General features: G+C 40.3%; 4 protein-coding genes across 14 annotated transcripts; 1 reads left to right on the top strand and 3 right to left on the bottom strand.

Annotated features, from left to right (window-relative positions):
* Positions 1-237: 237 nt before the first annotated feature.
* On the bottom strand, positions 238-6,776 carry Hip1 (Huntingtin interacting protein 1). The gene is made up of 18 exons (XM_071782236.1): positions 6,242-6,776; positions 5,813-6,033; positions 5,538-5,601; positions 5,067-5,424; positions 4,921-4,982; positions 4,526-4,800; positions 4,245-4,447; positions 3,747-3,885; positions 3,579-3,666; positions 3,394-3,482; positions 3,108-3,311; positions 2,841-3,021; positions 2,474-2,761; positions 2,042-2,283; positions 1,800-1,952; positions 1,559-1,659; positions 1,244-1,473; positions 238-1,158 (listed from the first exon to the last, which is right to left on the bottom strand). The coding sequence occupies exons 2-18, from the start codon at positions 5,852-5,854 to the stop codon at positions 995-997; spliced, it is 2,883 nt and encodes a 960-aa protein (XP_071638337.1). The 5' UTR covers positions 5,855-6,033; positions 6,242-6,776; the 3' UTR covers positions 238-994.
* Positions 6,777-6,879: 103 nt separating this feature from the next.
* Pgm2a (phosphoglucomutase 2) lies at positions 6,880-13,062 on the bottom strand. 7 transcript variants are annotated; one of them, XR_011732720.1, is made up of 14 exons: positions 12,913-13,062; positions 12,642-12,799; positions 12,385-12,552; positions 11,299-11,519; positions 10,937-11,193; positions 10,409-10,871; positions 10,142-10,329; positions 9,886-10,063; positions 9,570-9,793; positions 9,388-9,493; positions 8,752-8,933; positions 8,502-8,636; positions 8,370-8,430; positions 7,917-8,096 (listed from the first exon to the last, which is right to left on the bottom strand). XR_011732720.1 is itself a non-coding variant. In XM_071782248.1 (12 exons), exons 4-12 carry the CDS (start codon positions 11,371-11,373, stop codon positions 7,555-7,557), a joined length of 1,818 nt encoding a protein of 605 aa, XP_071638349.1. In that variant the 5' UTR covers positions 11,374-11,519; positions 12,385-12,552; positions 12,642-12,799; positions 12,913-13,057; the 3' UTR covers positions 6,880-7,554. The 7 variants fall into 7 exon arrangements, 4 of the variants coding, with proteins under 4 accessions (XP_071638349.1, XP_071638350.1, XP_071638352.1 ...); XR_011732719.1 differs by having other exon boundaries at positions 8,370-8,636; XM_071782248.1 differs by lacking the exons at positions 8,370-8,430; positions 8,502-8,636; positions 8,752-8,933 and adding an exon at positions 6,880-7,657 and having other exon boundaries at positions 7,873-8,096; positions 12,913-13,057.
* Clpx (Caseinolytic protease chaperone subunit) lies at positions 11,893-18,421 on the top strand. 5 transcript variants are annotated; one of them, XM_071782256.1, is made up of 7 exons: positions 11,893-12,032; positions 13,954-14,114; positions 14,215-14,421; positions 14,843-14,991; positions 15,113-15,305; positions 15,536-16,440; positions 16,540-18,421. In XM_071782256.1, the coding sequence occupies exons 2-7, from the start codon at positions 14,042-14,044 to the stop codon at positions 16,792-16,794; spliced, it is 1,782 nt and encodes a 593-aa protein (XP_071638357.1). In that variant the 5' UTR covers positions 11,893-12,032; positions 13,954-14,041; the 3' UTR covers positions 16,795-18,421. The 5 variants fall into 5 exon arrangements, with proteins under 5 accessions (XP_071638357.1, XP_071638354.1, XP_071638355.1 ...); XM_071782253.1 differs by lacking the exon at positions 11,893-12,032 and adding an exon at positions 13,217-13,346; XM_071782254.1 differs by lacking the exon at positions 11,893-12,032 and adding an exon at positions 13,439-13,579.
* Positions 18,418-20,606, bottom strand: LOC139815362 (mitochondrial outer membrane protein SLC25A46). Its single transcript, XM_071782260.1, has 5 exons — positions 20,317-20,606; positions 19,921-20,203; positions 19,777-19,833; positions 19,416-19,692; positions 18,418-19,328 (listed from the first exon to the last, which is right to left on the bottom strand). Exons 1-5 carry the CDS (start codon positions 20,474-20,476, stop codon positions 18,918-18,920), a joined length of 1,188 nt encoding a protein of 395 aa, XP_071638361.1. The 5' UTR covers positions 20,477-20,606; the 3' UTR covers positions 18,418-18,917.
* Positions 20,607-22,254: the final 1,648 nt, after the last annotated feature.

Raw genomic sequence — 22,254 nt, forward strand, 5'->3', positions numbered from 1 at the left:
ATGGATCCTGGAATAATGGAAGAGTACTGACATTGTTGACTATCGATAGATTCATCCACCGTTGATACCAGTATTTAAACAATATTGGTTCGCAGAACTAAATTTATAATTTATCATAAATTCTATATCATACACGCCCTTCGTAAATTTTAGATAATTTGATTATTATATAAATTAAAAGGAAACTGTAATCGCATATACATATACTGACTTACGCAAAAATCAGAAACACACACATAATTCTCTCTTGATGGTTTATTGAGAAAATTGTTTATAAAATAATATAACTTTGACAAGACCATTAGAGGGATTTCATATATGTTAAGTTCTTCTCCTTTTCACGTTGAATCTTCCGTGATATCAAACTGATCGGCAGGGAAACGTAATGGAAAGTTGGGTTTTAGTCTAAATTAATTGCTACGCAATCGTCTATTCGAGAACGAAAGTATTTCGCACGTACATCTAACAAGTTAGTAAACTTTAATCCTCTTCATATATATATTTTTTGTTTAGGAAAAACGACTCTCTTATAAAATTACTCCAAATGTAATAGAAACTCGCGTTAGATATTTTGAATTTCATTGCTCATTAAATTTTAAATGTACTTTATCTTATAAACGTTCGTTGTCTAATAATAGACAATGTAAAAAAGATTCTGGAAGTTGATTAAAAAAAAAAAAACGATCGTAACGATCATATAAATCATTCATCCTATAAACGATAAAAATGTATTCGAGTGTTATTCGATAAAGTACATTTAATCGACTTCTATAATACGACGGAAAAATATCGTTGATCTTCGAGACATGCATAATACTTAAATGCTGACAACAAACGAAATATAAGTTTCGTTTCTAATCATGAAAAACTGATCTCTATGATGGTTAGTTGATTCGAAACTAATTTACACAATTGCTATATGATTCTTTATCTACATACAATGTTTGCGTTTGTTGATTATTCTTTTAATTGCAAGCACGAATCCACATTCGGCTTACGCCTCGTTCTCACCATCAAGCTGATAGTGATGACGTCGAAGAGCGGCCAGATGTAATCTCTTGGTTTCTAGAGCCTGCTCCAGTTCTAGGATTCGAACTTGCGCCTCCATTTCGAGCTTTTTAGCCTGATGTAAACTCAGATTCGACATGTCTAGATCTTCTGCAAAATTGAGATACAAGAACATTTAGAAACGATGGCACGATGCGGCGATAATAATTTAATTTATGTTCTCAAATCATAATACCGTTTTCCTCGACAAGATGATTGCAACTTTTAGCAGTCGCCACAACGTTCGCCGTAGCTTGAGTCACTTCTCTCGAAGTTTTAGAGAGTTCAGTCAAATTGGTACTGTTTCTGTCAGCCTTGACTCTACTAGCGACGACCAATTGTGCGGTAGACGCTGCTATTCCTTGTGAGGCAACAACCAATTGCTCGAATTTGCCGTTGCCTAACACAACTTTGTCCGCTGCTTCTCTGTAGCAATACGTATACACACACACATATATAACTACATTTGGAAAAACTATTAAGCAATTACACTTTGGTACTTTAAACTTACAACAAAAAATTTGCGCCCATAGCAATCGCTTTTGCCGCCGAGATAAGACCCTCGGACCACTGATGATTACGTTTGTAAAACTCAGTAGCGGAAACGGTTCCCTGAAGTAGTATTATTAAGGTTTCCAATTGTAATTTCTTTTTATATCAATTATATTATTTATCTACTATTTAGTACATCAGGTATGACGGTATGAGACAGCTCGCATTTCTAAATGATTGTTAAAATAAACTTCCCGTACCTTTCCTTGGTCCACAATTTCTCTCTGTAGCAAACGAGACTTCTGCACTAATTTCCTTATGCACTTCATTAGGTCCGTGCAGGAATCCAAGATCTGTTCGTTCACCTTCAGTTTCAAACCCGAGTCCGCCGCGCGAGATTTATCCAACATATCCTATTAAAAGTAAATCGAGAAGGATTGTTAAAATCTCTTGTCTTCTCATTTTTTTTTTCGATCTTGCAAGTATTTTTATCATTAAGCACCTGTATTTTTGCAACCGTTTCTTCTATAGCTTTATCCATACTCTGCAACTCGCTTTCTACTAAAGTCCCGATAATTTCCACGTTGTTCTGAGTAGTCGATAACGTACTTATAAGAGACGAAATCTTTTGTAATTGACTTTTGACATTTGCAATTTGCACACCGGTCATTGAGGACTTCTCTTTGATATAACTCAACATAATTAAACCTTGCGAACCTAATTGTTTGCATTCATCGGCAAATCCTACAAGTGTACGACGGGTCTTACAGAAAGCGTTAAAAAGATTGTCACATTCCAGAATATTTCGTTATTCATTTTAAACTGTTTAATAGACAAGTGTTAAATTTTTGTCAAGAATTTCTACGTTCTCTTCAAGATACTTCAAAGTCCCTCAAATATTTAAAGCATCTTCATGCGATCATAAAAGACTTACTGTCGGCTATACCAATATCCGTAGATGTATTCGAAGTGGATTTTGCATATATCAGATAGAGAGCCAGACAGTACGCGCCATGTATAGCAGTACGAATTAGCGCTTTCCCCTTCGTTGTATCGAGCACATAATTGTTGTACGCCTCTTCCAAGTCATTAAACGACTTTTCGGTCGGTTCCAATAAACTTCCAAGATAATCGGGCGTGCAAGTTAGCGCCGATATAGCCGGGTTATCGATCGTATGCATCGCGTGATGCAAGATAGATTCCGCCTCTGATATAGCGTTCACTGAAACAAATAATCTTTATAATTCCGTATGAACCAACTTCAGTAAAAATATTTATTTAATTACGTTTTTATTACTCACATAATAAGTCAAACAGAGCCGTGTTAGCGTCCGTTTTTACTTGATTGTGGGATCGTTCGGCATCAGCTTCCAAATTTACTAACCGTAAATCCAGCTCTTCCTTTTGCACCAGCAAGTCATGGAGATCTCCCTCCAAAGCTGTTTTCTCGGACGTTATAAAATCTATCTTTGCTATTAACGCCTAAAATGTAACGAATTTTCTTGTCAGCACGTATGTGATAAAATAACTGGGGAATCAAAGCGTCAATTATAAAAATGTTAATTTACCAGATTTTCAGTTTGGACAGCGTCGAGTTTCTTTCTTACATCCTCCAAGTCTTCACGTGCTTGCGCTACTTTCTGCGTTTCTTGTTCTGTCGACGTTTGTCCTTGCAGTAATTCTTGCAATCGTTCTTCCGCTTTTAACGTTCGACGTTCAGATTGCTCTCGTAATATCTTTATTCCTCCCAATTCCTTGTCCAGTTCAGCTTTCTTTCGTGTATAATAATGTCGTGAATAAAATGATGGACATAGTAGATAATAAATTTTTATCGCCGATATCTCAAATACGTACCTTTCTGATTAAACTGATATGTTCTTCTCTCAGCTTCGAGTAAACATCCTTGAGTTTCTTAAACTTTTCTTCCAAGACTTCATTTTTTCCTTGAAAAGTTTAATGAAAGCAAAATCATTAATTGTTTAAAAACATACACGTTTTTTAAAAATGCACAATCGCAAAGAAATTAATATCTCACCAACCTTCTATTTCTTGGACTCTTGTCAACGTAGCTGCGTTTTCCTTCATTAACTTTTGACATGTTTGCTTCTCCGTTACGATTTCATTACTCTAAAAGATTTGCACAACGTAAGTTCACGAAACAGAGTGAAATTATTAAAGATACAGGATAAGCAGAAAGAGTTACTTACTTTGGTAGAAAGAGTCGACTCCAATTCTAGAACGCGATTTCTAAAATCCGCAACTATCTGTTGATGGTCCATTAACAAATGATTTACTTCTTGTCTCTGACGAACGTTTTCTTGATACAAATGATCAATAAGGCTGTCTCTGAAAGAGTATTTGTAATGTAGAAAAAGCTTGTAGGTATCTCCCGCTTGTCAAGATAACTCAAGATAGTTCGGTGGAGGGGGGTACATCCTCATTCTTCGCGCATGCACAATTGTGCGGCCGCCGGGAGCAAAATATAACTGCGCGTGTGCGAGGGATGAAAATATACCCCCTTGCCCCACTTATCTTAGCACCGGCAAAACCAAGATAATGCTCTATTTATATATACTCTATTTATACATACTATATCTATGTGATTTGTAAAATAGATACAAAAATTGTTATCATATCTTGCTTGATTTTCAATGAGGAAAAACGAAATAAAACGGTAATACGGGGAAAAAATGTTAATGTTATACCTTTCTGCAAGAGGATCGGGTGATATTGAGCCATTTCGTGTATTCACAGAATCCAACTGGTCGCCCGTTAATGATCCTGTATCAGACGTATCAATAAGGTTTTCTATGGCAGTCTCGGAATCTATAGATGGTTCGGGCGGAAGTACCACTATCGGCGTGACGTACGTTCTCAATTCGGCTTGTATTAAAAAGTTTGGTGGCTTCTGAAATATATGTACAAGAAATATTTATAGAACATACATAAATTCTCTTGTACATTAATTATTAATTAAAGACTTTACCTCAGGTAACGACGGAATTGTTATCAAATGTTTGAAATACTGCATATGTTTGATAGTATTGTAAAAGCTCTTCAGTTCATGGAACTGCTTCGTGAATCTATCGCGGTGTCCGGTTAATGTGTCCGCCGGGAGCGCACCGTGGAGTTTAAACAGGATTTTCACGCAGCAATCATACAGCTGCGAGGCGTCCTGAATGCATGGAATTAAAGGTGCGAGTCGACACTGGCCACACGGCGTCATCGAATTGGATCGTGATAAATCCAGAGAACCGAAAACTGCAATTATAGAGTTCAAAAAACACTGTTTTACGAAAATTCATATCTCAAACGAGATAATGGGCGAAAATAATCGCAAAATCTTCAATCTAGCATGTTAAGTTCAACGTTTTGACGTACCTGCATGTTGCAAATTCAAAATGTCGTCCATATAATCGAACATTTCAACAGACATCTGGAAGCTAAAAAAAAAAAAAAAAAAATCAATTGCATATATATACCATATTACATAAAAAAAAGTTACACACAAGAAAGACGTAACTCACTATATATTAATATCATTTTCTCCAATTGCTTCGAGCTCTTCCGGCGTTACATGCAAATTTCCAGGTAAGCGCGGGTTTCGCTTATGGTAATCTAATTTAGTTATTAGCAGTCTTGCGTAAAGCTGTATGAGACGACCGTAGCCCTCTCTGAGATGTTGCCAGAGTTTTCCGATGTCCTCCAACTTGCCGCGATACCGCTGGGAGTCGACGATAACCCGAGGATGTCCCTCGCGCAATACTTTGTGCAGCACATGACAAAATTTCCATGCGACGATCTGATTTTCCATCAACGGCTGCCTCAGCATATACGTCCAGAAGATGCAGCCGCTCTTCTCACGATACGTACCGATGATAGCACCTATTCGTTTATAAGGAAATTTTCTCTTTCTCTCTTGATTGTATATCTCTTGGATATACATTGATAATAAATGCTACGAGTATATTGTCGTATTCCAAACTAGAAAAGGATACTTCGGACATGTTTCACCTTGACCGGCGTTTCCGTCGCGTTTACAGACTTCCCGATGCTAATACTCTATAAATAATAAACAATCGTACGTTTAAATATGATAAAATTCAAAAGGATTAATTTGAGCTTCACCCATTGGGGTATCTAAACGTCAACGTTTTCCCGTTAACTTTTTTAAAAGGGACGCTCGGTGTCGTCCACAATAATGCCCAACTCATTCAGGATATGAGATAATTGTGATATTCCAACGTATGTATAGCGCAATCTCTTGACTCACCAGTTGATGAAGCTGTTTATCAGTCAGCGGTATTGTGGTCATGATGATACCATAATAAATTCACCGAGGAGAGAAAGAAAGAGGTGCGAAGGCGGGCGAAAACGACACGTCAAAATATCGTACGCAAAACGGATATCGCTCATCAATTCACAGGTCGCCTCGTGTCATTCCCGACCCGAACGTGGACCCGTGACTCTCGCCGCCGCGACGTATATTATCCGCTGCAAGTTGAAATTTATCATTATTCACAAATTATCATGTGCAGACCGCAGAGGAGGAGAGCGCGTCGCTCGCGGGGGACGGAGACCGGGGGACGTGGGGAGACGTCGGTGACTCGGGAACGCGTTCGCGGGAGGGAAGCTGCCTCGAGCGGGGCCGGGGGCGGCCCCCCTCCCGAGTTGCTTGACCTCGGCGGCGGGTGCGGCGTACCTGAAACCCCCGTGATACGACTTCCACACGGTCCTCAGGTCGGCCTTCTTCTCAGCTGCAGCACGCGATCCCCTCGGCGGGACAGCGGGGACATGGCTCGCGCGACGACACGTCGAGGGGCCCCGGGCCTGCGTCCTCTCACGAGCGTGACAGCCGCGGACGCGTCATTCCGCGTGTGACTCCGCTCCACCCGTGGGTGTCGACGCCACCGCTCATGCGAGCGGATCGGAGCGGATCCGCGAGAACGTGGCGATGACTCCGGCGCCGGCCGTTCCCTCTCCGAGTCCGGATTTGATTTTTTTGGTCTTCTTCTTCTTCTTTCCTCCCGTCGAGCGCCGGAGGAACGACGAATAACTGACCGTGTGTGGAGAGAGAATTGATAATGATAACAAACAACCACACGGACACGCAACACCGGAAAGCCGCGCGCGGGATACATAGAGCGCTGAACGAACGGCGAACGCCCACGCCGTCGCCATCGAACGGCGGCCGAGATAAATTTTTTCTGGAGAGTCTCTTACCGACGTTTCATATTTTTTTTTAAATAAATTTTATAATAGTAAATGTTAAAAGGATCGTCCATAAGTTAAACAAATTTGTTTCATGTTGAATGAAAATGTAAAATAATGTAGATGACATAAATATAAAATCATATATTTGCTAAAAGGAATAACTTGCAACAGGACGCAAATTATTCTCGAATTTCACATAATGCATTCTTATACAAATAATGTTTTACATTATTGTCGATAAATATTTCCAGTTGCTTTAACTATGTTTTTAATTTTAATAATTCCCAATAAATGAACCCTTCCATACAATGTTGAACAATTTCAATCAATTATCGCAAAGTCATCGCATCTTCTTGGTTTAATTAATTCTTAATTCTTAAGTTATGGAACTGCAGGATGTAACATGCGTTTCTTACATTACGTTTCGATGTGTTAATTGTAGAAGCAGGAAAGGCATGTAAATGCATGTAACTAACTTCCCCTCGGCAATTTTAACAAGGAACAAAACAGTATATAATATACATATATAGAAGTACACAGCCATTTTTTCTATTGTTTTGTAGACTTACAATAGAAACATCACTATCATTTCATAATATAATTAAATTATATATATATAATGCATTGCAAATTAGAAACTCAGTAATGTAACAAATATACAACGCTCGAATAAAATTAATTGGGCGAACTTGGAGCCATTTTACTGCGAAGTATTTGTAAAAATAAATTTTATAATGTACTGATGATGCAAATAAGTTGATCGCTAAACAAAAACGCATATACGTGTAATTATCGTAATATTTATTCTTCGCGAGCGATAAGTCCATTAACTTCTGGTTGAAGAAATTCTGTTACAATGGCCGATACCATTTCGCTGAGGATGCCTTTCAATTTGTTTAAGTCCCTAAAATCAAAACAATATATTACAACGTGATAATATTAAATTTACATACAAGTAGCTTTAAAAATAGGCTACAGAATGCATTAAAAAATAATAGGGTACCGTTAGAATTATAAATTACATATAGAATAATTAATATTAATATATAATAGTCTTAAATAAAGCTAGATGGGGATAAAAATGAATATTCTCACAAATAGCGTTTGCAAGAAACTTACTCTCCAGGCGATCCACATAATTCATTGTAGTATTTTATTTTGGGCTCTGTACCACTAGTTCTCAAAGTAGTGACTAATCCATTTTTGAACGTGAACGTGATCATTTGGCTGGATTTTGACACAGGCAGAACTGCTTTGTTATCGGGTTTTGTATTGTCATATCCAGTTGTTAAGTCTCGAATGCCAGTTATTATATATTTTCCTTTAAGAATTCCGGTTGGGTACTGCCATTAAACAAATTACATTATCAATTAGAAGATTCGTGAGACAGAAAAAAAGAGATAAAGGAAGAACGAAAAACGACATTTTATATTGAGAGACAAAAAGAGAGTTTTCAAACACTTTAAAAGAAAGTTCTTATTTTTACGTGCATCAATATCTTTTCACTTATCACTTGTCATTGTAGCCGAAATGAAAATACAAATAAATATGTTTTTACACTGAGGCAATTGATCTTAACAGCCTGATTAAATAGAATTTATTTTCCACGTACTTACTTCGTGCTTATATTGGTTTCTTCCTCAAGAAACGGTGTGAGGTGATATAATGACAGTATTACTGGAATAAACAAAACGGCAAGAAGCACGGAAGGCAGTAGCGTCAATGATATAACAACTACGTTTACATACTTGCTGTAGATGCCGTTTTTTGTCATCTTAACAAGCAGAAGACGAAAAAGAAAAAAAAAGGTAATGCAGTTAAGCAAATTCTATTAGAAATAAATTTGCTTGGCCGTTATTATTCCCGACAAACATGTTAATACACTACAACAACACAAAACAATTCATTAAGTATAAAAACGAAACCAAATTGCGCACCAAAGTGTAAATCCAAACAGAAACGTTTTCTGATAAAAATACTATTATTATCAATACACACCACTTTACGTTTTACACCGTATTTATTATTATGTTAGCAGAAGAACAGTGATAAAGCGCCATTGTCGACACAACTGTCACCTAGGATGACACATGCAGAAATACATTGGCGCGTCGATTTTATTACACTTCAAAGCGGTTAGCCAGTTTATGCTACCTCATGCATCACATATACTTATTGACCTTGCCGGCATATATCATCAGACACAAATTAGAATACATTAGTCGTTTATGAAACGGCGCTCGCTGTTATAAGTACTTGCGAACAACAGAACACTACAGAAAACTAGCCTTATATAATCTATTTTATCTCTCTATCAGATACATTTTATATTGCCTGAAAGATATCTGTTCTTGCTAATCAGAATCGCGATTAAATATACCCGTCAGGCATGTTTTTTTTATAGATGTCTTACGTGACATCTTCGCAACTGACGATTACATACCAAGTAATATTAAATTCATTTATCAAATTTTGTACAATTTATTTACTTTTTTAAATATGTTTTTATTGTGTAGATATAAAAATGCAAACAATGTAGGTGGCAATTTAGATAGCATAAATTAACATGCAAGCTTTCTAAATTTCAGTTAGATGGAAGAAAAGAATATCTTTTTAGAAATTAAAATTACTTACTGTATCCGATTTGCCCGAATAATTCCTCAGTCGTTCAAATATCGCCTTAATGGTATCTGGGTCATGACATATCCAATAGGAATTATCATTGATATGATGGCCGTATCTATATACCGTGTGAAATAGAATTTATTAATAAATTTGCGTTAAAATTTGTTTTACTTTAACGTGATGTAACGTACTCTTCGTATATCTCCTCCAACTTATCAGATAAAGTCAATCCTATCGTTTCAAGATAAGCTGCTAATTCCGCTACACGTACACCAGCGCTAATACCATCCTTATCCAGGACCTTAGAACCACACATAAAACCTATAGCTTCTTCATACGCGAACAAGACATCCTTGTTGGCCTTCATTAATTCTATAGCTTTGTTGCCCATCCATTTAAAGCCCGTTAAAGTTTCCTGTCGAAAAGTAAAATATTCTTATTAGAATTACAATTTTATCTTAATTTTTGCTGCGCGCGTACACATATATATATTTTAAACATACAAACCTCGAAATTAAAACCTTCTTTCCTACCCATTGAAGCTAAGATCTTGCTGGAAACGGTAGATGCTAACATATATGTTTCACTCATATCAACATCAGGATGCAACACTTGATAAGTATGAATCATCCACCAACCCAATAACGCGCCAAGTTCGTTTCCAGAGAAGACATGCCATTCTCCGCTATAAAGATCATCAAATGTATTTCTATTGTTCGGCTATATTACAGTTCAAGTACAAATTTATTACGAGCTCGCGAACCTCTCTGTCTTCGTTGCGCACGCGAGTCTATCGGCATCAGGATCGTTAGCGAGTATTATAGCCGAATCGCTTTTATTCGCTAGCTTTATGCTGAGATCCAGAGCGCTTTTCCCTTCCTCTGGATTCGGGAATTTCACTGTAGGAAATTCTGGATCTGGAAGCTTTTGCTCCTCCACCGTTATAAACGGCTGAAACAGAGATAGGGCATTAAGTATCTGCCTTTATTGAAAGCTGCATTACTCTAACAACAATATACAAAGATGCTACCTTAAAGTTCGCTGCTTCAAATGCAGCAGTCATATAGTCATGCCCGACGCCGTGCATGGCAGTGTATGTAAATTTTAATGTGGTATTTCTATTAACTTCAGGATATAGAACGTTATCCTTCAAGTCCCGGTAATAATGCTGCATAATATCATCTCTCGGATCTGTGTAGTAGGAGCTTTCGTAGATCTGGCTCACGTCCCACGAGGATTCAAGCGGTTTAAGATTATTAAGAATATAGCTTTGGATCTTCTTATCGTGCGGTGGAATAATTTGCGCCCCATTCTCCCAGTAAACTTTGTAGCCATTGTCGTCTTTAGGATTGTGGGAGGCGGTCACCATGATCCCAGCCGCACACTTATACTTCAAGATAGTGTAAGGTATGAATGGCGTGGGGCAGATTTTGGAAAATAAATAAACCTTAATGCCACTGGCTATGAGAATTGCAGCAGTTAATTCTGCAAACCTGTAAGATCAACACGGATTCTCGTTATTATGAGTTGGATTACATTACATCAGGGAATAATTCACCTTTTACTGTTGTAACGGCCGTCGTATCCTATCACAACACCCTTCTGCGTGACATCAAATATCGTGTCGATCAAATATCTCGTTAATCCCTGACCAGTTTGCACGATGACTAAATCATTCATCTGGCTGTATCCTGGTCCCATACGACCTCTGAGACCCGCAGTTCCAAATTCAAGTCTCTTGAAGAACAACTTGGACAATACTTTAATCTGTCCTTTGTCCAAGTATTCAAATAACTCATCTTCTGCTTTTGGATCCTACAACATCAAGCGCAAAAATATTTACAGCACAAATATAACTTAAATATGTTTATTGCGATACAACATATTATCGCTATCTATCTATTAGCGCACATATCATACCTTGTTCCACTGCAGCCATTCGACGATCTTACTATCTAAGTTGTCATCGCCGGTGTTTACCGAACGAAGAGCCATGGTGCCAGCTCTGATCTAAACGGGCAAATTAGATTCTTCTTAAATCGAGTCTGGCCAACGCGTTTATCAATGTGACTTCTCCTCGACAAGCGGAAGCGCCTTAATTACTTCTGTATCCGTAGCGAGGACCGCTTTCTCCAAATTTTCTGTAATGCATACGTAACAGAGTACTTAATACATCTGAGATTAGAACGGGTTGTGCAATCGGCCGATAACCATTCATTTTCGACGTACGAAAACGATAAGAATAGAAATTTCTCCTCGTCGCTATCTAATCCGTATCAACCGGAACAGTCTCTTATCGATAAGCGACGGCGAGGAAGAACTCGTCGTTTCGCGCGCAGGTCGTACAGGTTACACGAGCGTCGCGTTGCGCGACTTTGTCACGCGACACGCCGCGATATATTTCTTATCGTATACGCGCAGAAGACCTTATCTCGTCTTATCTCGCGCGATTGAGAAGGCACGGGACGTCGCGCGGACCAGTTTGAATTTACCTCCAACCGTCGGCTCTGCGAGCTACGTCAAAGTCGTCAAAGGCCGCCTCTGCCGAAAGACGCCGCGGACGTCCATCGATAAGGAAAGATACCGCTGCAATGATGTATCCGTCGGATACACGGCGCAGTTTTATCGCGATGTGTACGTGTGGCTGTGTGTGGGTGAGCGTACTCGTACAATTGTGACAGAACCTTGACTTTTTTCCCCTTACTGAAAATCTATAGCGTACGTGACGGAAACTGTAGATTTTCAGTAATGGTATCGGCAATGAATATTGAACGCGCGTCCTCGATCCTCGGATCACGTGCGGCGCGGCGTGAATGTTTACTCCATTTCATGCGTATTAGATTGATTGTCGCGATACGATCTCTTTTTTTTTTTAATAATCGATTTAATACGCGGGAATGAAAAAAGCGCAGTTGGATAAGCGATAAAAATGTCACGTGTATCGTAGTTCTTTCATCGCATATCGAATAAAATGATAAATGCACGCTCGACACTTCGTAGGAGAACCTTTTTATCCGTCTTCCTTTTTTCTTCAACGCCTGGTTATGTGTCTATTTCGTTTTAAGAATGAAATCAGCGCGGCTACAACCAAAGCAGCAGCTTCTTTACGACATATCAAAGAGTTACGGACCACCAATTCATCTTGATTCCATGTACAGTTTGTTGCTACATACGCTGAAAAACTGATTATAATAATTGACCTAACTGATTTTCTAGTTTCTACTTACACTTAAATAGAACTTTATCAATTATGGAGTAATTACATTTATTTAAATCAGACCCAGATCGTTGACTGAGATATTATTGAAGATAGCCAGCCCCAGCCAGCTCTGGATAAGCTTTTGCCAGTTTTTGCGTCCATTTTTCTGGGACCAGGGACCGGGGATGATTGAGGACTCTTATCGACCGTCGATCTAGATATCTGGAATAATTAGCTCGCGATAATGAGATTCGCGCGATCCTTCGTAAACAACGTATCTATTTACGACGCAATAATGTCACGTTCATGACGTTGCAGCTTTGTCGTCTACTTACTTATCACCCACGTGGATGATAACAATTTCAAAAATTCCAAAAACCGACAACATTCGGAGATATCGAACGACAGGCTTTTTTATGAAAAACTCGATATCACTCCATGAAGAAGCGTTGTTTTTTTTACAAAAAGAACGAGTGTCAATCGTACGCAATCAATCGTATGACAGTCAGTGTGGTAGTTGGTGGTAGTTCTGTGACACGCACGGTAGGTGGGGGATCAACGCGAGAGGAAGGTCTAGGGCACGCGAGAGCGAGTTCCGCGTAATCGCGCGGGAGGGCGCGGGGATCGTCGACAGGGGGGACTGGGGGAGGGCGCCCACCACGTATGTTTTCGCGAGGCGCGAGGTGCAGCCGGTGCAGGTGTTGCGCGTACCCCGCGACATTGACGTCCGTCGACGGGTCGCGTTCTTTTATAGCCCATTTTAAGTCGGGTAAGATCGCGACCGAGTGTATACAACCCGACCTGCAACATGGGCGAACTGGGGGGGACGTTCGTTCCCCCCCGTCTACCTACATCTTTCTATCTCCCCCTCCCTCCCCATCCCTTCCGCCCCCTCCTTTCTCTCCCGCCGATATATCTCTGTTTTTCTTCGTGTTATCGTCCTTGCGCGTGTCGCGCGATGCCAACGTCGCGCGCGACGATGTCGCGGATTTCGGCTGTCACGTAGGTCACCCCCGCTCGGAGAGCCGCGCGTCGCGTCGCGTCGCCCCGTTCAGAATCCCTCCGTGAATATCCCGACGACGATCCGCTCCGAGCAGTCCGAGCTCCGAGACTCCGAGCCGACAAGTCGCGGCGAGTCCCTCGGGTAGGACGGAGCAGCCAGCCCCTCCGAGGGAGGTCACTCGTAGAAGTTTCCTCGTTCTCCGCCTACGTGTTTTTGACAAACAAACGCGGCTGTTTACTCACCCATCCGAGCGCGTTATTTCGCAAACGCGCACGCGAGCGCAGCTATTGGCCCGTCCGATCGCGTACAATCGCGTTATTAGTGTCGATTCAGCAATATGGTCGTACGCAAGGGAGTATCTCTCTGATTTTAGATCCGAGCGCGCGGAACGTCGTAGGTAGTGCAGGGCCTGCCGCCGTCATCCCCGCGTCTCACGGCCCAACCGGGATCCACCGTCGACCATGAGCGTGCGTTGCTGCCTGGTCAGCGCGGGTCGCCTAGCCTCCTCCAACCATGTCACCAGTCTGAGTCATGGTGAGTTTGGTAAACGGTCCTGCCTCTGTCTGGAGCGTCAAACGCGCCGACGGGACGATAAGTGGAGATCCTAAAGAGATCACCGCTTATGATTGCGCAGTGCACAAAATCGTCAGGGTCGTCGTGGCCAGCAGAGCCCTGTCGATCAGCGGCAGCTTGGGCAAGGCGCCTACGGAGCCTACGCCACCCTCCAAGGACACCGTCTCCTCGAGCGGTTCCTCCAGCAATGGCACTGGCGGCGGGAAGAAGAACACGCTCACCTGTCCCAAGTGCGGAGATCCCTGCACGCACGTCGAAACGTTTGTCTGTAAGCAGAACATAGTTTGTTTTGAGTAGGAGATTGTAACGTTGTCCAAGTCGTTGCGAATACTTACTTCTATATTTATATTAAGATCCTATCAGTGAACAATATACTGTACTGGAATGTGAACTCCCACGCTAGCGCCTGGGTCAACAAGAAGAAAAAGATGAGTTGCTCTGCGACCATTCTGTCTCTGTTTAGCAGACTTTTGATTGGTCAATGATATTCAATTGTTGTCGCGAAATACAGCAACAGAAAAGAACAGGTTGGTCGCAATTCTCCCTCTGGCTCGTCCCGTTTTCTTCTCGAGTAGAGTGAGTCGAGTTCACATTCCAGTTTAGTATATAGTTCACTGGGTCCTACATCTATCTTCATATACTAATGTTGCATTTTAACACAGCACCTACCATTTTTGTAAATGATACAGCATCCACAAGATTTGTCAAGTGCGAAAAGTGCCATCATTTCTTCGTCGTGCTGTCTGAGATTGACTCAAAGAGGAGTATGAAGGAAGCGCTCAGGCCGGAAGATGGCAAGCAAGGATTTTACAGGAAGCCGCCTCCACCTCCAAAAAAGGTAACTTGTTTTAATTACGATCATTCAATTTAGTTATACGTACAGACTTTTTTCCAAGTGAAATCAGATATGTTTATGTTTGCTTTAATAAAAATGATGCAAAATGATTTGATATTTTCAGATATTTGAGTATTTAAACAGACACGTTGTGGGTCAGGAATATGCAAAGAAGGTGCTGAGTGTCGCCGTTTACAATCATTACAAGCGTATTTACAACAATCTGCCGGTCCAAAACTCGCAGACGCAAACTAACGTTAATCCGGTCAGCACACAGGAGACAAATCATCCCTTCACTCACAGAGGTCCTAAACCACGTAAATAGCAATGTCCCAATATTATAAATTGTTAAGAAAAGTATCGTGCAATCTGTATATCGTAATTAGAATTTATCACATAAAATTCATGTAGCTTAAATCTATTAACGATTTCTTGAAACAGCGATTGAAGCAGATTGCGATCTGATATAGCAATATTTCCATAATTCCCTTTAAAAACCATATATTATTTCACGCGATTATTGTGAGATGTTTTTTTTTTGCTGCAGACTTACTGCATATATCAGGCATCGGAAATCCGTTTCCAGGAGTCGGGTTTCAGCACACGGTGAATCCGGGAAGTGAACAAAAGGCGAGCAGTCAGTCGGCTCCTGGGTCAGCTATATTAGACAGCAAGCAGCATCAGCTGAAACTGGAAAAGAGCAACATACTGCTGCTCGGGCCTACGGGTTCCGGCAAAACGTTACTCGCGCAAACGATAGCGCAATGCCTGGACGTCCCGTTTGCCATCTGTGATTGCACCACTCTCACGCAAGCCGGCTACGTCGGCGAGGATATAGAGAGTGTCATAGCCAAGCTCCTTCAGGATGCCAACTACGTAGTGGATCGTGCTCAAATGGGCATCGTCTTTTTGGACGAGGTCGACAAGATAGGTGCTATCCCCGGAATCCATCAGTTGCGTGATGTGGGCGGGGAAGGTGTGCAGCAAGGAATGCTGAAGATGTTGGAGGGGACGATTGTGAACGTACCGGAAAGAAATAGCTCGAGAAAGTTGCGCGGGGAAATGTTGCAAGTGGACACTACGAATATTCTTTTTGTTGCGTCAGGCGCCTACAGCGGCTTGGACAGGTTGATAGCGCGGCGCAAATCGGAAAAATATCTTGGGTTTGGCGCGACGCCCGCGGCTGAGAGCCCGGGCAGGAGGGCGGCGACTTTGGCCGACGTCGCCAATATGTCACCTTCCACCGAGAGGGACAATAAGGAGAAGGACGCGCTATTACAACAAGTGGAAGCCCGAGATCTCATCGACTTTGGCATGATACCCGAGTTCGTCGGCAGGTTCCCCGTGCTCGTGCCTTTTCACACTCTCGACAGAGACATGCTGGCGAGAATTCTTACCGAACCAAAAAATGCCATCGTTCCTCAGTATCAGATGTTGTTCTCAATGGATAAGGTACAGCTTAATAATTTCATTTTCGTAGTAGGTTCAAGATGAATCTAACGTTTTAAATTGCAATAATTGTTAATGACAAATTGTGTTGCGTTTACGCAGGTGGAGCTGACGTTCGACATACACGCATTAAATGCAATTGCCTCTTTAGCAATGGAAAGGAAAACGGGGGCGCGGGGTTTGCGAGCAATAATGGAATCGCTGCTTTTGGAACCGATGTTCGAGGTACCAGGGAGCGACATAGTGTCCGTTCATATTACAGAACAGTGCGTGAACGGCGTTGACAAGCCACAGTACGTGAAGCGAGACGATAGCAATGATGATGACATTCAGCAGGCGCAACATGTACATAATTAACAAATAATTAAAGAATGCGACACTTTGGTATAACTGCTCCCTTATCGATAGATGGACAATTTTTAGGCGAAAATTAAATTAGCTCATTTGCGTAAATCGTTATTTTAATTATTTTATTTTATAAAGAACGTAATATATTTTCCTATACATGTAATTATTTCGTATAAAACGAAAATGATATGAGAACAACGCATACATAGTTTTCAAACTGTTTTGTATATTTAGAATATTTCTGAAATTATAATAATTTTTTTGCTACAGTGAATTCTTCGATTTTGGATATTATGTATAATATTGGACATATTGTTTGCTGCATTATTAATTATACAGATATTGTTTAACGTAGCAAAAGGAGGAATATATATGTGAATATATGTTCCTCCTTTTCATATGTATCTTTTTGTTCCCAAAGAAAATCACGAAAGCCACTTTATAACAGAATCACATTTGTTGCAGAATAACAGTAATATAGACATGAATGCCAATACAATATATTGTATTTAAAATAATTATTTGATTTCACAATAAGAATGATATTGCAAATTGTAAGTCATATGTGTCTTGCATTTTGCCTACTTGGAACATGCATTATAAATGCCTCTTCCAAGAGAAAGTGTCGCATAAAAGTAGAAAACGTCAGAGAATAATGAGAATATACAGACCTAATTCTTACTTGACAATGGGAAAAATGTAAATAAATTTTGTATCGTTTAATTCATTCGTATTGCAGGGAAAGTCAGAAAATCATACATAATAGCATTCCACGTCCAATCGAGTTTTGCATCCTGCATGCATTTATTGATGGTAACATCAAAAGTAAAGCGGCGTAATATGCGTTCGTATCTAATAGCAGAATATCGCAAAGAAATTAAAAAATATATATACGCATTCAATCATATCAACGTCATCAAATCCCAATCTGACAACATAAATGCTATACATTCGACGCGGGTAAAGCGAACGAACTTCCATTACGATGTAAATTGATTAAATGGACTGGCTTAAGATGCGGAAAATAAAAGGTTCCAATCAATTAAATACGAAATTGTAACAAGCCAATACAATAAAGAGAGTTTTAATGTAACCCACACATAATAAATTTTTGTATATTGTCACGCCAGGATTGTTTGTAATGAAGATCACTATTGTTACGCGTTGTTTATGAAAAATTCAGAAAAAAAAACACTTGTAGCGCAATAGTTTTAATGAACACGACATTAGCGTTCGTTTCCCGGATAATGGAAGAACGTCAATTATAAAAGAAGACGAAGAAAGTGAAAAATATAAAGAGATTATTTTTATGTCAAAACAATAGATAGAAGTGTTCATGTGTAATATATTGTACATAGTACAGTAGATTAGTGAAAAGGAAGGTCCGTACGATGTGCGAATTATACAATTATTAATTTGACTATAGAGAGTATATACATCCTCGTTAATTTATCGCTAATTTACTTACTGATTAAAACGATGCAAAAGAAGAAAGAAAAAAAAACCAGGCTGTGCAAAATAATAACACGGAGTGAAGACACTTGCATAGAATTTTTTTCCTAACTCTTTCACAGTGATCTGATGTCCTATATAGAACAATTCTGTATTTGTAATAAATCTATAATATGCAACTATAGTATACATCGATTTATTTTCCTCGTAAACAATCTATAACATGTATGTCGACATAATAATCTAACAAAGTCACATAAATCACATCACATAATTACACTTTATCGGGTGTAGAAAGTGTTCACTGAAAATGACGATGTCGTACAAGAACGACTATCTATAAATATTGTCGATATTTCATATAAATTTGATACTTAAACGTTCTAAGAATTTTTATGCAGAACTCTATTGCATTTCCTGTTTTAATTCGCGTTAGCTGTAAAACGTACAGTATAGAAAATTTGCGTCATCACAGTCGCGTAGATGCAAAAAATTTTATAACATTAGCTGCATGGAAAACACGAAGATCTCTGCGACATCTTAATTCGTTAAAAATCATCGAAGAATGTGTTTGGAAACTATCTTCGTTACAAATTCGATCTTTCGTCTTGTATAAATCAACAATAAAGGCAAATAATAAATAATCCCGTATATCTTACATTTTTTGTTACAGGTCTCCTTTATATTTCGTCATAGCACGGAGATTTCTGCGGTTTTATCGGCTTAGGTTTCGGCATCAGCATCGTGCCCAGTTCTGTCAGGATCCACTTTGTCGCGCGCAGCACCATGAAATGTACCGCGAATTGCAAGATAAGGGCACCGAATCCTTTGTACAAGCCAAGCGGCCCTTCGGTTGAGATTATTGTGCGGTAACAATCGGCCGCGCTGCTATATCCAGTCAGTAACGGCGTGACGCTTCTTCCGGTGTCCAGGTTGTCGATAATGGTGCGCGTACCTTGAAGGTGTAACCGATGTACAACAGTTTCAAGAGGATAAAACACGATGTCGGCCGCACACATCGAAACAAGGATAGACTGCGTCTCTATATCCTGGATGACGCTCTCGGACAGCAAGTCCTTACTGTACGCGCCCTAAAATAGTATAACGTTCCTATGTAGAGATACATCTATATGTGCACCCCTCGTTCTCCGAAAGCATTTGGTACCAGATATACGTACTCTTACTTCCTGCGAATGTTTGTGCCTGACGTGCATAATCCGACTAGTAATCCCTTTCACAACGAGGCTGAAAAGATATTTCGATACTCCATAAACTATAGTGGGTGGTACAAGAGCGTAGATCGGAATGAGTCTGCCCTTGTTGCATATGTCGAGCAGGCGAATTGCACCGTCCCGAAAAACGTCCAAGATACCGGGACATTCAGAAGCAATCTCGGATTGAACGGTCTCCACGAGTGACGCGGAATAGAAGGGGGTCACTATACCTATGGCGATACTACAAAATACGAAAGATCGTAGATCAGTAACTCGCCGCAGTTCACTCATACCGATGTACATCATAGATTAGCGGAATAATTACCACTTGAGGAGGATGTGTTGGCCAAACGTTTTCATCGAGCTATTACAAGTGATCTTTCTGAAATCAAGCGTCTGGTTTTAAGGAAAAGACAATATCGCACAAACTTTACGAAACGTCAGGCATTCCTTCCGACGAGTGCCTTACTTTTGCCACGGTGTGATCTTCGAGATCAGATCCTCGACGGCCAACGTCATGCCTCTTACAAGTAGAACCGAGCCAATCCCCTTCCACAGTGTGTTTATACCCTGGGTCTGGTGCAAACGTATTATCACGGGTACTAGAGTTATGGGCATCAGGTGATACTTGATCGCGCCCGGATTGACTTGGCACTGTCTCCGCAACACCACAAAGGGGTGGATCAGCAGATTTCCCGTGATCAGGCTCGCCAAGCCGCAGCCCAGTCCGACGTACTTGCTCACGGCGATGTCTGGAAGTAGGCGGACCGGTCAAGTTTGTCAAATACATTAGTCTCAATTATATGTCTGGACATCCTTGTGGAAACTTTGATCGATCGGCGAATAAAGCGAGAACGTGACTCACCATCGTCGATGACCGGTGGATTGTCCTCCGCCAGGGGATGGATAACGGGTATGTCCAGTGGACGGATAACCTCTCGACCGTAGTACCTCTGCGTCCCCGACTCCCACGACCTGGCAGGCCGACCCCTGTACACGTCCCCGTAGCTCTCCAATCCCGCCATTCTTCCTGCGCGAAACAAATTCGTCGACGGCTAGCTCGTTTCGTTAAACATTTGCTCGAACCAGCAGACTTCCCCGTCGTCACGCCGTTGAGATGTCCATCACTCACCAGCAGCCATCGCGATTCCGCTGGATCAGCTGGTTTCAGCGGCGCGCGCCGCTAAAGCTCCGTTTTGAGAGCTCCATACATCATCATACATATATATGCTAAACAATTATAAAATATATGCTAAAAAAGAATAATTCTTCTCTACATGTTAACAAAACAATGTAGATATTGCTTGATAAATTAATTGCCGATCACTATTGATCATGCTAATTAAAGTTTGGTCAATATTGCTCTTTAGAAGACTAATCACTAATCACTCTTCTTATTAATTAAGTTAACTAATTAATGGATGGAATTAATTACATATTTTACTACTAAAAAATAGGTTTATTCACAAAATGCTTATAGGATACCATGTAAGAAAAAGGTGGAAATCTTGAGAGGTGATTAGAATTGCACAGCATTACATTTTCATGTTTTCTTGACTATTCCTCGGGGGACCGAAATCGGGAACCTTTAGAAATTCGTTTTTTGTATGGTGGTAGGGAAGATGAGTGAGCGACGAGAGGCTTTTTTTTTTTTTCCTCCAGTTCCCTGTGTTTTTAATTTACGATTTAAAACAAAAAAGGTATTGTGGAACGATGAAGGAAGTGAATACAAGGGGAATCGCGTTTTGTTCGCTGCGGTGCCATTTTATATAAGTGAAAAAAAAAAAAAAAAGGAAGTATTTTGGAATGGGAAAGTTTTAAAAAAAACCTAGATTTTTATGAAAACTTTAGTGCAACGTGCTATCGTAGGGAAATTGATTTAAAACTTTTCATTTTCAGTTGTAAATTAGAAACAAGGAGGGGGGAAGTGGAAGGAAAGGAAGTAATTGGGGGCATGGCGGTCGGGGAATAGTGACTATAAAAAAGTAAAAGGAAGGTATAAAGTTAAAAAAAGGGTTTCTACTCGGGGGTGGGTCCACCTTTTTCTTATATTTGTCTAGTTGTCAAAAAATTCTGATATAAATTTTTCCTGGTGTTATTATACCCCCAAGGGTAAAAACTTTTCTTATGCAAAACGTGTGTTTTAGCTTAAGAACAAGAAGCATTTACTGTTTTAAGATTCCCTGACGATAATATAAAAAAACAATGATGTTGTCCTTTTACAAGCTGGCCTATTGTATTTTGAATCTAACTAGGGAGAGAAACGTGGAGGAGTCAAAGCCCGAGAGGGACTAAGTGTAAAAAAGGGAAGGAAAGAGAAGGAAGTACTAAGAAGACGGGGATTGAGGTGAGAGGAAACTGGAAACGGGGGGAAAAGAAAGGGTGAAGTTTCAAAGGGGAAACAAGGATATTAGAGTAAATTATGAGCTAAAAGATAAAACAATTAGGAGGTTGCATTGGGATAAAGGGATGTGGATATAAAGGGATTAAAGAATTTGAAAATCTATAGTTCGGAAAAAAGTTACATTTCTTTTTACCTTCCATGGGGAATTTGACCGTTACTTCGGAGAAGAAAAAGAAATGAAGTTAGGGGGGGCAAGCCGGGCCTCGTTTTCTAGGATGTTTCGAATTCGCTTAATTAAAAAAGCTTGGCTGTGCGATTTCTTTTTCGTTACAAATGACAAAAGATAGGCGAAAGGAAGCGATCACAGGGAAGGGGAGAAAAAAAGGAAATGGCGAAAGAAGACGAAGCAAGCGGGGAAAAGAACGGAAAAATAAAGTGGACAGCAAGGAAGGTGGAGAA

The sequence above is a fragment of the Temnothorax longispinosus genome, chromosome 6 (assembly GCF_030848805.1).
Source record: "Temnothorax longispinosus isolate EJ_2023e chromosome 6, Tlon_JGU_v1, whole genome shotgun sequence".
Taxonomy (NCBI): Eukaryota; Metazoa; Arthropoda; class Insecta; order Hymenoptera; family Formicidae; genus Temnothorax; species Temnothorax longispinosus.

Coding starts and splice junctions, on each gene's coding strand:
- Hip1 (XM_071782236.1), bottom strand. CDS start 5,854: ATGACCACAATACCGCTGACTGATAAACAGCTTCATCAACTG. Junction 4,983..5,066: donor GAAAATGATATTAATATATA/GTGAGTTACGTC, acceptor TTTTTTTTTTAG/CTTCCAGATGTCTGTTGAAA. Junction 3,667..3,746: donor AGTCGACTCTTTCTACCAAA/GTAAGTAACTCT, acceptor CAAATCTTTTAG/AGTAATGAAATCGTAACGGA.
- Pgm2a (XM_071782251.1), bottom strand. CDS start 11,373: ATGGCTCTTCGTTCGGTAAACACCGGCGATGACAACTTAGATAGTAAG. Junction 10,330..10,408: donor TTGAAGCAGCGAACTTTAAG/GTAGCATCTTTG, acceptor TCTCTGTTTCAG/CCGTTTATAACGGTGGAGGA. Junction 7,658..7,872: donor TTATGTGGATCGCCTGGAGA/GTAAGTTTCTTG, acceptor TTTTGATTTTAG/GGACTTAAACAAATTGAAAG.
- Clpx (XM_071782256.1), top strand. CDS start 14,042: ATGAGCGTGCGTTGCTGCCTGGTCAGCGCGGGTCGCCTAGCCTCCTCC. Junction 14,992..15,112: donor CGCCTCCACCTCCAAAAAAG/GTAACTTGTTTT, acceptor TGATATTTTCAG/ATATTTGAGTATTTAAACAG. Junction 15,306..15,535: donor TCACAGAGGTCCTAAACCAC/GTAAATAGCAAT, acceptor TTTTTGCTGCAG/ACTTACTGCATATATCAGGC.
- LOC139815362 (XM_071782260.1), bottom strand. CDS start 20,476: ATGGCGGGATTGGAGAGCTACGGGGACGTGTACAGGGGTCGGCCTGCC. Junction 20,204..20,316: donor TCCACCGGTCATCGACGATG/GTGAGTCACGTT, acceptor GCCTACTTCCAG/ACATCGCCGTGAGCAAGTAC. Junction 19,329..19,415: donor AACATTCGCAGGAAGTAAGA/GTACGTATATCT, acceptor ATACTATTTTAG/GGCGCGTACAGTAAGGACTT.